A 13,906-nucleotide genomic window follows, 5' to 3' on the forward strand; every position below is an offset into this window, starting at 1 on the left:
AACCCCTGATACACACACACACACACACGGAAGTGCCAAGTGCAGAGGCATCCCTCGCTTGGCAAAGCCAAGGGCCCCTTTTCCTCCTCCTCCTCCTCCTCCTCCATCCAGCTGTAAGGCTTTCTAGCAGCATTGGCCTCAATGGAAGATGGAGAGAGGGACCCTGGGAAAAAGCCGCTGTCTGAAGCCATGGACCTTCTGGGAGCCTCCTTATGGAAAGGCCACTGGCCACTGCTGCTTCTTCGTTCTCCTCCTGGGAACCCAGAGGCAGAGGCCCACCAGTTTTCATCATCATCATCATCATCATCATCATCATCATCATCATCATCATAGTCCATTCACCTTTAAAATGATTATACTTTTAGATTGTAAGCCTGAGGGCAGGGAACCATCTAATTAAACATCATAATTGTAAGCCACTCTGATAGCCTTTAGAGCTGAAGGGCGGGGCATACATACCATTAATAATAATAATAATAATAATAACAACAATAAAATAATTATGATTATGAGGATGCTCCACGTGCAAAGAAGGAGGCCACGCCCCTCGGGAATATGAAGCCACAAGAGGGCGCCAGAGAGAGAGAGAGAGAGAGGAACGGGAGCCACGAGGGGAGAAGCTGCTCTTTCTGCTGCCGCCAGAGGGCGCTCCAGGACAACAGGGAAAGGGGGTGGCGCCCTTAGCGAAGGCAGCGGCTGAGTTTGGAACTACAATTTCCATCACCCCCAACCCACCCACATGCCCATGGCCCTGGAGGAGGGCTCAAGCATTCTGGGAGTTATACTTTACAATTTTTGGTTGTCAAGTGTTAAAAAAAAATAATTAAACTGGAATAAAACATACCAAAAAACAAAAACGAAACAGTATGGTCTAAAACCCCCACAGCTTCTTGCCCATAGTTAAGATGGAGTCCCCATTTGCCCATAGTTAAGATGGTTCCTTCTGCCTCCTTCACACAGCTTCTTGCCCACAGTTAAGATGGATCTCCCTTTCCCATTAGTTTATTGCCCATAGTCAAGATGGATTCCCCATTTGCCCATAGTTAAAATGGCGCCTGCCGCCTCCGCCACAGTATTTGCCCACATTAAAGATGGCGTCTCCCGCCTCCTTCCCCACAAGGCCCCGCCCACAATTAAGATGGCGGCGGCTTTGGCCCGTTCGTTGTTTGTGAGGCGAGGCGGGCGGCTCTTCCAATGCCTCGGGGTCCGTTTAGGCCTCGGGGCGCCTCCCCGGCTGCCCTCCTTCCTCGCCCGGAGCCTCCGCTGGAGAAGCGCCAGCAGCGAAGAAGGAAAAGAGGCCATTAAGTTGGCTTCGGCGGCGCACTACAGGCTGGTCTACACGTGTAAGGTGCGTGTACGTGTGAACGCGGGTCGGGTTTGTGGCAAGGTTTGCTCAGAGGTCTGCTATTGCCTTCCCCTGAGGCTGAGAGAGTGTGACTTACTTGCCCAGTATCCCCCAGTTGGTTTCATGGTTGAACTGGGAATCGAACCAGAGGCACAGTATCTGCTGCTGGAATCAAACATCAGTGGATACCAGGGGACCGTTGTATATAGAGTGTGTGTGTGTGTGTGTGTGTGTATATATCTCTGTGTGTGTGTGTGTGTACATATATATATATATATGTGTGTGTGTGTGCGTGTGTGTGTATATATCTATCTGTGTGTGTGTGTGTACATATATATATATATGTGTGTGTGTGTGCATGTGTGTGTGTGTATATATATATATAGAAAAGGAGTTGGCTTCTCTTCCAGTCGCTTTGAATTATGATAGTCTAATTGTGCTTGGGTTCTGTTTTTCAGGTGTGTGGGACCCGGTCGGCAAAAACCATTTCGAAGGCAGCCTACCACAATGGGGTTGTGATAGTGACATGCGCAGGGTGCCAGAACCACCATGTGATTGCCGACAACCTGGGCTGGTTCTCCGACTTGGCCGGGAAACGGTGAGCGTGACAACAGCCTTGTCTTTCTTTTGGGTTTCGACCCCAAGATGGTCCAGAACGAGAGTATCAGGGTTTGGGCAGAGCTACTGTTCCTGGTGGCTTTTCAAGTTGAGGCTTCTGTGTCTTTTAACACATGATTTTACCATGCAGGATTGTTAAAGGGTACACTAGGAAGGTTTAAGTTACTCTGGTCGCTAAGCTGCCATTACAGACACAGGAGTCCATGGAGAAGTAAGTTTAAGGCCCCATACAGACAGGCCCAAATAAAGCTGCTTCAGGTCACTTTGGAAGTATGCTGTTTAAATGATGCATGCATCCTAAGAGTCTAGAAGCCGTGCCAAAGCCACAGTCCAGTCCTAAGGACTGGAGTGCAGCTTTGGCGCAACTTCCAGACTCTTAGGATGCATGCACACATCATTTAAACAGCATACTTCCAAAGTGACCCGAAGCAGCTTTATTTGGGCCTGTCTGTATGGGGCCTGAGTTACTCTGCCTGCTAAGCTGCCATTACAGATACAGGACGCCACCTAAAAACAGAAGTTTGAGCAGCAAGAGGAAAACATGGCCTTACGTCACAAGGTGCAGATGTTTCAGCACAGTATTCAGAATAGTTATATATTTAAAAATGTATTGCAAAGGCCTTTAATTTGTTGTTTCTGAAAGTCTCCTTGGATCCCACTCTGGGACAAAGGCAGCACATAAGTGAAGTGAGTAAGTATTCCCAATGTCAAAAGACACCAGCTTTGACTTTTAAAGTTTTAGCAGAAACCCTTCCCCACACATATCAGTGGGGTCAGCTTGGTTTAGTGGTCTGAGTGCAAGCCAAGGCAAAACAAAATGAAAAACAAGGCCTTCTACATCTCAGCTAACTGAAAGGTAGAGAAACTGGCCAGAATCCTGTGCATAAGTTCCATAGTTATGGTGCTATGCCCCAGTCTCCACTTAGTGGGGATTAGTATATTCTTATTTTTGTTTTCTGGTTTATTCAGCTGCTATCAAGAGCAGCCAAGTAAGAGGGGAAAGGCGATGTGCAGTAGGATGCAACTTGTCCACTTACTGTTCTGTTTGAACACAACCTGTTGCCTCTCCAAAAAGGAGAGACTGTAGGTATCTGTTGCAAAAGATGATCTTCTAAAATCAGTATCATTAAGCCATCATGATGCGGTGATTTGAGTGTTAGAATAGGACACTGGGAGACTAGGGCTTGAATCCCCACTCAGCCGTTGAAATCTATTGGCTGACCATGGGCAAGTCTTACTCTCTCAGCCTAAGAGAAAGGCACAGGAAAAACCCCTTTGAATAAATTCTGCCATGAAAACCACATGATAACCCCTTAGGGTCGCCATAGGTCTGAACACACACAGCCTTGTGTGATTTTGGAAGTGAAGTATGACTGGTTAATATTTGGACGAAAGGCCACTAAGGAAGATCAGAGAGCTCCAATTAGTTCTGCAAAAGAACCCATTTCAAAATAACAGAGAGCAGTTGTTTCAAAAAGCAGTGCAAAATACACAGAAGCAGAAACTAATATGCAATAAAGGTTTGCAACCTGAGTGATTATCCCACAGCTTGTTCCAGACACATACAAAAACGTATTTATGGTGTCTGTTTTTTAATCTGTTTTGTACTGCTTTTCTTATAGCTTGCTTTTTTGGCAGTGTATGTGCAGATTCTTAGCAGTGGCTTGATGCAAATAAGCATACAAAAATGGTTTACTTAGTTTGTTGCTTCATAGGAAACTGAGACAGAGAGTGATACACTTCCTCAGTAGGTCTTGTCTGTGTCACATTTGTGACAAGGTCAGTTGTGAGTTCCTGCAACCCTCTTTTACGAAACCAGTGATGCAGTTGAGAGCTCATGCCTTCTGGCTTCATTGCCTTTTTGTTTCAAGGAACATTGAAGAGATCCTTGCAGCCAAAGGGGAGAAGGTGAAGCGTGTGGTTGGTGAAGATGCCCTAGAACTCTTACTGCAAGACCCCGAAGTAGCAGAATCCCCAAGCCAATGCCTCGAAGAAGGTGGAGAAAAAGACCCCAAATGACTGTGGATTGCACTACTCTATTTTGGATCAAAGATTAAAAAATGCCTAGTGGTCACCTCTCATTTCAACAGAGACATTTTTGACAAACGTTACCTCAGATTAATGTGCCCCAACCCACCTTTTGATTTGCTGTTTCCTGATAGAAGTCTTTTCCGCCTGCAAAAGATGTAAGTCTTGCCATTTAAACTATTTGAACTGTTTTAGAATTGGGTTTATATGGATGAATGACTATTGAAATCTATTGAGAGAACCAATGTGGGGCAATGATTGGGCTGCTGGAATAAGAATTGGGAGATTCAGGTTCATATTGGCACACACATGTACTTTGCGACCTACAGCATGCCTTGGATTCTCTCTCTGTTTGACTGACTTTCCATGGGTTTAGTGAGGATAGCATGAGAAATCCAAGATAAACATATCTAGCCCCCTAATTTGTTCCTCATAGGGCTTTGTTTCCAGACCTTTGACCATTTTGACTGCCCTGCTCTGGATACATTCCTGCCTTGGGGTGAGGATTGCAGCCATTCAATGGTTCTACTTGGCCCTTGTGCCTGGGCTGTGTATTATTTCCATCTCTGCTGGGCCTGGTGTATGGAAATAGTAATGTTTAATCCCAGGGCCACTTAGGTCACCGTTCACCTCCAAGAGGTAAAAAGGTTGCAAAGTTAAATGTGAGGGGGAGTATCTAGCTTGCGAAGGGCCCTAAATGGAAGAAAGAGGTTTCCTCTCCTACCTTTGCAACCTTTTTACCTCTTGAAATGTACAGGCCTATTGGGAGTGCAGAGCCAACGTATCCATTACTTTCATTCTGGTAGATGAAAAGATCAATGAGGTGGAGCTATCCAAATAGGAGTCCCATTGGGGTTGGTGAGGAAGGGGAAGTGAATGGCCAAGTTCTGCTCTGATGCATTCGGGAAGCATTATGAATCCGAAGATGGTCTTCAGAGCCACCTTGGTCTTTGCTTCATTCAAATTTTTTTTGATGGCTAACGTTTTCCAGACATAAGGAGATCCTTCCTTATTGTGCTTCTGTATTTCTTCTCTCCCTTGAAATAATGTGTGCAGTAGGGGAAGAAATACTTCATAAGCATATATAGTTAAGTGCTTCTGAAGACATGCTTGCCTGCTGAGAGATGTCTGGCTGAGCAAAGCAGGCATCAACCAAACTAGGCCAGGACACAAGGGAGCACTAAGACTTTGGTTGTATATGTGTGCTGTAGGATTCTTTGAAAGTCAGTGTTGCAGGTCTGTACGTTGAAGGCTGTTGTGAGGGTTATGCGTTATTTTATCAGTTTGTATAAAGTGCTGTCACTTGGGTTCTTGTTGTTTGTCACCATCAAGTCAGTTTTGATTTATGGCATCTGTAAATTAGAGACCTTCAAGGCACTCTGTTGTCAGCAGCCTTGCTCAGGTCCTCCAAACTCAGGGTTGTGGCACCCTTGATTCTCTATTCATCTGTAATGTGGTCTTCCTCTTTTCCTTCTGCCTTTCACTTTACCAAGCATTACAATCTTTTCTAATGATGGTCATGATATAGCCAAAATACAGTAGCCTCAGCCTAGTCATTTTGTCTTCTAGGGAGAAGTTCAGGCTTGATTTACCCTAGGAAACAGTTATTGCTCATTTCGGCAGTCCATAGTATCTGTAAAACTTTCCCGTAGCAACACATTTAAAACAACCTTTCAGCTTTCTTTACTGTGTAGCTTTCACAACCATACATAGAAATCAGTAAATATTAAAATGGGATGGAGAGAGGATCGTTTGCCTCTGCCTACAAAGAAGACAAGCCCTCCTCCTGACCACCATCTTGCTTGTCTTTATTGCATGTTGTTCGGTTTTTATTGGTTTTTGTGAGGTTGTTTTTATGATGTGTAAGTTTTTAAATGATTCTGTGAACCGCTTTGATCACCTCGGAAAAGCGGTATAAAAATAAAACATATTATTATTATTATTATTATTATTATTATTATTTTAAAGGGAGAGGTGAGAGTAACGATAAAACAAGATATTTGTTCCTGTGTGTCCATAACAAACTCTTCCTGGGCAGAATTCTTGGCCGCTTACTGTTTGAATTAATCTCCATGTTCCAGGAAGACAACAGTAAATGAATCTACTAGCCAACGTTGGACAGAGATACAGTTATGAAAGCTTGAGAAGCAGTGGGAAGGACAGGTAAGAATCTGCTAAAACAATATTTTAGGAGGCTTCTCCGCATCTGCTAAGATGAAAAGGGGTGGCAGAATCATTTCACTCAGGGTAATTTAAAAAAATCATTCTGGTTTTATAACCCACTGATCTCAAGATATGATTTGTTCAGACCAGACAGTTTCTGTCTATCTGAAGATTGAATGCTGCAGGGAAAGAAACAAGGCTGTCACCAGGATGGTTATAAGTGGGAATCATGTGTTGACTGCACCTCCCCAAAACGTACTGGGGCTAACTGGCATTCCTGGAAGTTTCTAGGAGTGGCAGTTTATGCTTTAAAAAGTTCCATGATACCCACCTACACACACCTTTTAAAATCTGGGTAAAGCAACATCCTTTCAGCATAGTAACACTGCACCAGCACTATGCAGCCTCCATGCAAAATAGCAACAATACAAGACATGTGTCAGTGACTGGACGCTGTTGTTCGGTTGTGATGTGCAGTATTGCTGTACGCACAATTCAGCTTCTCCTGCTGGCAGAATAACATACCTGCTGCACTGTAACAAATAATTCTTCCTAGTGACTTACTCATGCATATGTTAGAAATGGGATGCCAGCCTTAGAAAAGCTATTTTTGACTCCATACTGGGAGAGGATGTTTGAACACTTCTAATTGTGTTGTGAGAATAAAACTCAAAAAGACTTGGGTCACAAAATGTTTATTAACACGCTCCCCCAGGTATCTATATATCATTTGGCAGCTCTTTGATTTTTTTTAAAGGGGGGTGGAGTACTACATGGATCATATTGTGTCACCTCCCCATCCATAAAAGTACATCAAACACATTTTGAACAAAAAAAATAAATTAGCAAATACATTCAAGTATATGAGCAAAGATCTCCCAGCAGTCAGCAGGTCCAATTCTAGCCTGTTCAGTTCCTTGCTTACCTAGGAGAGCTAAGGGAAAAGAAAAGCCAAGCTGCAATAGCTCTGATTCTCCCAGTTTGAAGGGACCATAAGGGTCATCTGATCCAGTCCCCTGCCATGCAGAATACCCAACTAGAGCACTTCTGAAAAATGCCCATCCAACTAGCCTAATCCCGGCTGGCTTGTTGTAAGAAGAGATGGGGAGATGATTCTAAATGGTCCCCCTGCTTAGATGAGGTGAATGTATTGGATCTGGTGGCCAGTGGCACACCCATGTCTCCCATTGTATCACTGGAAAAGTGAAGTGGCTACTGAAAAGCAGACCAGGCTGATAGTTCTTGGGTTCAAGCAACTATAGCTGGTTGCATTACTAGGCCATTAATGGTTAGTTCTCTAGGGAGGAAAATGGACTCAGGGCCTGATGTGGAGACATTTGCTGCAGGCTCAGTCCTGATCTCCCCACCCAGACATATATTTTTGGCTTTTACCTTGAGGGCAGGCCAGCCTTGCAACAGGAACTTACTGGACATTGCTGGCGCAGCAAAATCAGGGCTTGGAGGCTTATGAAAGCTTGTGATTTTTTTCTCTGAATTGCAAGTCGAGATTCCTTGCCAAACCTCTTTGGCACTGCATGGTTAGAGGATGATGGGAGATGTTCTGTTGTTAAGCTGCTGGCCCCCGAACACTACTCAGGGCTTGGAAAAGCTTTTGGCCTACACCTCCTGTAATTTTTTAAAATTCTGATTTAGCAAATGCCCTTGTCTCTGTCTTTCTAGCAGGTAAATAGCAGGGGTCTTACTTCACACTGGCAGAGTCTTTGCTAGTGTACTTAGGTGGTGGAGGCTGTTCCCTCTGCTTGGCTGTTTCCCTTGGAGCACAGCTCCAGCTCCCTGGCCACTGGCTGGCTGTGGGAATGGGTTTGGGCTTATTTGGGCTGCTCTTGAGCAAGGGGAAATAGCCTCGGCACCAGCATAAGGCTGCTCCTCCTTCTTCCTTCAGTGCCCAGGAAAACAGAGCTGTGCCAGTCTCTTGTTGGGCACCAAAGTGGAGAGCCTTGCAGAAGTACTGGACACCTTTTCCTGCCATTAACCCACCTGCCTAACATGACACCAACTACTATATCGAAAGAGTCTGGTATTGCAATTTTGGTTGTTGAACTAGGCTTCGGGGTCGGAACTTAGAAAAATTACTGTTTGGACTATAGTTCTGCCAGCAGCGCCATACTGGCTGAGGAACTCTGGGAACTATTGTCTTTCCTTTCCCAACCTGGGTATCTGTCCAAAGGCAAAAGGCTGCCATTTCTTATTCTCTTCTACTGTCATTTGGATTCTGCCTTTGCTTCATACAGCAGAAGCTCTTCCCTCTGGGCTGGCCACATTCACTGGATAAATTAATCAGGAGGGAGGGAATACAGCCAATCTTACTCTTGGCTGCACATTATTTGACAGTTGCATTGCCTAGGAGCAAAACAGAAGATGCTCCCAGCCTCCTTTCTAATGCAGCACCAAGAACAACCTTCCCTTTTTAGCTAGAGGAGCAGTAGCAGCAAGAAAGGGAAGGGGACTTTCCCTGCAGTTGGGATATAACATTTGGAAGCTCTTCTGCCTCCAAAGGGACTTCATGCTGCTCAGATCCTCTTCAGGCATGGGCTGCACTACACTTTAACTGCCCTTTTTGCATAGATAGTTACGAGCGATCGGCTTGAGATTCTTGGAATCTGGGAAGCCGTAAGAGGATCGGAAACACAGCTGAGAATGCTAGGTTCCCTCAGGGGTAGGGGTCTGTACCTTCTCAAACTCTGAAGCAGTTGGAAATTCTCCTGGTGCCACAGGAATGTGGAGGCCAGAGAGACGTCATCTGCCAAGCTTTCTCTTGCTACTTTTTTGGCCTTGCTCAGGAACATGGCACTTAATGTGATGCTTTGCCAGGCATAACAAATGAAGTAAGAGAAAAATGCTCCACGTTCACTCTTCTCCTTCCAGAAAACAATATGAAAAGAATGAGCTAAAACAATCATTCTCTGCTTATATCAAAGATGGTAAGTTGAAATGCTTTTGATTGGCAATTAAACAAAGAAAAATGCACACAAGAAATTGTCCCAGGTTTCTAAACCTCACGGCTGCTGAGACAGCACCAGAAACTAAAGGAGTCTCCTTGCCTCCATTCCCTAACCAAAAGGTATGTTCTTCCTTCAAGGGCCCTACAGTACAACCTTCTGTATCCATAGGACTGGTACCCATGGTTTCATTTAACAACACTCCCCAAAATATGTTCTCTTTAGGCATATTCTAGGTCCTCCAGAGTGATTCGATGGTATGTTTCTGGCAGGTGTTGACCATAGTGTCATGCTGGGAGACTTAAGAGATTTCAAGAGCGAGAGGTGCTCTCGTTAGAAATCTCTAGGTCTTGCTGTGTGGTTCTATGGTCGACTAAGTTTGCAAGTATCTGTGGTTTTGCATTTCCACAATAAATCTGGGAATATATTTCCCAACAGATACTGGGGTCGTAATGTATTACCCTTTTCTTTTTCTTTGCCCCACTCCTGCTTCCTCTCCCACAGCTGGCATGGCAACTAAGCACATATTTAAGCAAAACAACATTTGCCTCAGTTACCAATTACTGTCCTTTGTTCAGAATGAAAACTGAGGAGTTCCCTTGGCACAAAATGCAAATTTGAAGGGGTAGAGGCAGAACTAGGCCTGATAGAGCAGAGCAGCCTTCTTGCAGCCATGCTTCCTTCCAGTTCACCGATGCAAGCCTTTTGCTGCCTAAATGAGACACTCTTCCTAACATCATAAGGTTTGCCCTGCTGGCTCCAATGAAAGGGGGTCCATCAGGACCTGGTTAGATTCCTCTTGGCAGAATTTATGTCATTTCTCTCCTGCATCCTCAGAGATATATTTCCCTCGATCGTGGAGGCACTGTTCACACCTACAGTGGCTGATGACTACCCATAGATAGATGCTCCCCCAATATTTCTTCATCTCCCTCTCTAAGCTTAGTGGCCATCGGCAGGGTGAGCCTCTCTTTTGACATCTTCCTTGCTCTCAAATGGGCCTTCTCAATTAATGTGCAGAGAGAAGACCACCATCTTCTCCAAAAGGCCCACACTGCTCTTGTTCTGTTGTCATGGAGGCACCTACAAGGTAAGACACAGGGACAGTCTTGTCCCCTCTGCTCCCCCCTCCGCATTTTTTCTCCAAGGTAAAGAGGCGCACAAGGGAGAAGCTGCTCCCGGGACAAAGTGAGAGCATCAGGATGCAGTTCTTCAGTGGCTGACGCTCCAAATCCCACCTTTCCGGTGCTGGTGTCTTAGCTGAAGCTGGGCTTCTGCTGCTGATCCGACGACTGTTCATCTACCTGCTGTTGCTGCTGCTCTTCCTCCTCCTCTTCTTCCTCTGCCTCCTCCTGGGCAGAAGCCAGGTCCACCCTCTGCTCATCCATGCGCTTTGCTTGGACCCGTTGGATGAGGCTGAAGAAGTCCTCATCTGGCACAGTGGGGCCACGGGGGAGGGAGTTGGGTGGAGCACACCGCTGGTCATCAATGCGGGAGGACTATAGAGGAACCAAATAAAGGTGGGGGAAAGGAAACAATGAATGGAGTCTGTTTGGAAAGACAGGAACAGAGTAGAAAAACATTTTTTCCTTCTGAATGTGGACTCTGAGTGAGAGAAAGCAGCCATGCTGATGTGTTTTACACCCAAAATACAGTTACAGTGGCATCCCAAGACTGAGACATTTTAGCTGGAATTCAGTAGGGACATCTGCACATGCAAGTGTTCCTTACGTGTGCAGATGCCGTCTTTTGGGCACTGCACAGGGAGGAAGGAAATGCCAACCCCTGCAACTCCCCAAATACGTCACCTTCACATGTAAGAAACACTTTCATGTGTGGATGTTCCTAACATCCAACCCAGACTCTCTAAAGCCATCTCATACAGCTCTGCTTAGCCAAGACACGCATGGGGTAAATAGGGACTCCCTTCCCTGGCACACAAAGACCATTCTGTTTAAGCAGGCTTTTAATATGCGTTGCTCTTAGTGAGGCTTCTTACCAGGGTTTGTGCTTTGTTTCTTTTTAAAAAACTTTTCTGTCTTTCAAAAATAATTTTCTACTGTTTTAAAATGAGATGATTTAACTTTTAAAATTTGTATTGTTATGATTTCCTCTGTGAGCCACCTTGGGTTCCACTCTAGGAAAAAGGCAGCATATAAATAAAATAAGATATTTAAAATATAAATATGACCTCTGAGTATCCCTGGCCTAAGGAAGCCCTATGAAATTGATGGTGTTGCCATAAGTCAGCAGGTGACTTGAAGGAACATGTGTGTGCACACACACAAAAATAGCCACCCTGTTTTGGTTTCACCAAAAGAACCCAGTGTGGTCTGGCCTTTGGAGATGTATTTTTTCACTCGTTTTATTCTCAAAGGAAGCAACAAGTAATCTTAGCACTTTCCTTCCCATTGTGAGAAAGTCTTTGACAAACACATACTTTTGAAAGCTTATTTGCAATTCAGAGCTTGTTGTGTGCAAAATTCACATGTAGATGTTTTGTGCAGAAAACAGCATTTTCTATACAAAGGGGAAAAACAATTTTCTGTGTAAGTCCTGAACTGACAAGCTTCTAGAGAGTCCAGTATTCTGCTCATCAGGGTTTCTCAAAATGTGAAACCTATTTTTTAAAACCATTTCTCAAATAAATATTCTTTCTGTTCTCTAATAGCCTGGGGTTCCAAAGCTGTCAGCAATAAAAATCCAGAGATTAATAAGCCCTCCCATTACCACCAGTCCCAAACATGCCCTGTGCCAGCACCTGAATTTTAGCTCCAGCTATCCCAAGAGTTTGGCAGTGAAGAGCAGCTTGCGATCAACACACCTGGCACTTCATGAGCATGTTGAAGAACTCGTCGCCCGGCTCCTGGGAGTCCCCTTCCATGCGGAGATGACCCAAGTTGTTGTGCGTAATGCGGAGGCCAGGCAGGTTCCCGACGCTGGCGCGCTGGTCGTCGAGCCTCCGGCTCTGGGAGCTGGCGATGAGGTCAAAGAGCTCCTCCGTCTGTGGGGAGGCCATGGATGAGGACTGAGCTGGAGGACAAACAGAGTCACAGTCTGAATTCATTTGGGGACCTGCATCCATGGGATACAGAGCTGAACCGATTTGCAACATCCCTATTCAGAGCAAAAAGCTGTTGTGACATTAGTACATAGAAGAATCAGCAAAGTGATAGTGACGTCGAAGGCTTTCACGGCTGGGATCCATAGTTTTTTGTGGGTCTTTCAGGCTATTTAGCCGTGTTCTGGAAGAATGTATTCCTGACGTTTCACCTGCATCTGTGGCTGGCATCTTCAGAGCTCTGAAGGACACCAGCCAGATGAGAGCGAAATGTCAAGAATACGTATTTCCAGAATACGCCCACATAGCCCAGGAAACCCACAAAAAATAAGGTGATAGTTGCGTATTCAGACTGTTGGGCATCAGTCCCAATGCACAATAGGTGCTGATGTGTATCAGGCACTCTTGCACCTTTGCAATTAACTCACAGGATGTCTTAGCGCTTCTGCTACATAGCTAAATATATATAAAGTTCTGCAATACAGATGGTGACAGAGAGTTGCAGCCATAATCTGTTCTAGCACACTACAAGAGCCTTTACTACTTTTTGGAGCACACAGTTACACAGAGCTAGTGTGGTGTAGCGGTTTGAGTGCTGGAATACAACTGGAGACCAGGGTTCAGATCCTGCCTTTGCTATGGAAACCCACTGGGTGACGTTGGGCAAGTCACATTCTCTCAGCACCAGAGAATGGCAATGGCAAACCCCCTCTGAAGAAACCTGCCAAGAAATCCCCATGATAGGATTGCCTTTGGGTCTGCATAAGTCAGAAATGACTTGAAGACACACAATAACAACTACACACACAATGCCGTGGCAGAAGTCACTGCTGTAGAAGATATGGGGATATGGCTGCATGCTGTTTTTTTAAAGGAGGGGTTTGATAACTTCAGGGAGGCTGGCATTGTCAAAAGGGATCAGCCGAGGCAGTTTACATTCTTTAAGGGTATGTCTTGCCAATACCTGATGCTGGAGGCAATGAACCATGGAGATTTTCCATCACTTATATGCCCTGCCGGTGGCAAGCTTTCCGGAGTCTCTTGCTCAGATGCAGTTGGGAACAGACCTTTGCTCTGGCAGGACTGGCATGTTCTTATGCCAATGATGAAAAAAAGAGGCTCCTGTCCGTGTTCAGAATCAAAACAGTGGCTTAGAAAACTCTTTCACTCCCAAAGCTCAAACAAAACATTTCAGAGCTGAAAATTATGAAGGAAACAAAAACTGGGGAGCACTGTGTAATCGGCAGAAAACAGAAGACTCATCTCAAGGTGTTCGATGAATGATTTATGAACAAAAAACCCAATGCATTTTCCTTCATCCTGGTTGCATCAAAAGGTCCTTGAATATTCTCCCGAACCCCTACATTTTTCTCTCTCCTGACCATCTGCTGACATAACAAGAAACCCTTTATCCTTACGTTCTTCCCCCCCCCCCCAATAAACTGAGTAAGCTTAAGCTCCAGAAATTGTTGAAGTTAAATTTCAAACAGGCCATAGGCCGTGTACAAATATCATAAAAGTATCTTACACTGGGGCATTATGCATTGTTTTGTTGTGCATTTCTATTGTTGCCTCTTTCTATGATTTCATTATCGCCTTTGAGAGCAGATACAGGCTAAAACACATAGAGCTTTTTCTTAATGAATCATTCATCCACTGAGCACCTTGAGACATGTCTCCTCTTTTTCTGCTGAGAATTATGAAGCCCACTGGCAGAAAGCAAATTTCTGC

General features: G+C 44.9%; 2 protein-coding genes across 6 annotated transcripts in view; one reads left to right on the forward strand and one right to left on the reverse strand.

The window, feature by feature from the left end:
* The first annotated feature begins 1,133 nt into the window (after positions 1-1,133).
* On the forward strand, positions 1,134-11,940 carry DNLZ (DNL-type zinc finger). 5 transcript variants are annotated; one of them, XM_089535127.1, is made up of 6 exons: positions 1,134-1,348; positions 1,804-1,943; positions 3,835-4,149; positions 6,073-6,154; positions 10,135-10,204; positions 11,786-11,940. In XM_089535127.1, exons 1-3 carry the CDS (start codon positions 1,139-1,141, stop codon positions 3,980-3,982), a joined length of 498 nt encoding a protein of 165 aa, XP_089391253.1. In that variant the 5' UTR covers positions 1,134-1,138; the 3' UTR covers positions 3,983-4,149; positions 6,073-6,154; positions 10,135-10,204; positions 11,786-11,940. The 5 variants fall into 5 exon arrangements, with proteins under 5 accessions (XP_089391253.1, XP_089391256.1, XP_089391252.1 ...); XM_089535130.1 differs by lacking the exon at positions 10,135-10,204; XM_089535126.1 differs by lacking the exon at positions 11,786-11,940 and having other exon boundaries at positions 10,135-11,288.
* The window catches only part of GPSM1 (G protein signaling modulator 1), a 77,507-nt gene continuing 73,963 nt past the window's right edge, over positions 10,363-13,906 (reverse strand). The window contains exons 13-14 of the mRNA XM_089535132.1: positions 11,939-12,147; positions 10,363-10,613 (exon numbers count right to left, since the gene is read on the reverse strand). Coding sequence (XP_089391258.1) covers positions 10,371-10,613; positions 11,939-12,147 — 452 coding nt within the window. The 3' untranslated portion in view covers positions 10,363-10,370. The remainder of the gene's footprint in view (positions 10,614-11,938; positions 12,148-13,906) is intronic.

This window comes from Sceloporus occidentalis, unplaced genomic scaffold, assembly GCF_023333645.1.
Source record: "Sceloporus occidentalis isolate IW3139 unplaced genomic scaffold, rSceOcc1.0.p SCAF_8, whole genome shotgun sequence".
In the NCBI taxonomy this organism is placed as follows: domain Eukaryota; kingdom Metazoa; phylum Chordata; class Lepidosauria; order Squamata; family Phrynosomatidae; genus Sceloporus; species Sceloporus occidentalis.

Coding starts and splice junctions, on each gene's coding strand:
- DNLZ (XM_089535127.1), top strand. CDS start 1,139: ATGGCGGCGGCTTTGGCCCGTTCGTTGTTTGTGAGGCGAGGCGGGCGG. Junction 1,349..1,803: donor GGCTGGTCTACACGTGTAAG/GTGCGTGTACGT, acceptor TCTGTTTTTCAG/GTGTGTGGGACCCGGTCGGC. Junction 1,944..3,834: donor TCCGACTTGGCCGGGAAACG/GTGAGCGTGACA, acceptor TTTTGTTTCAAG/GAACATTGAAGAGATCCTTG.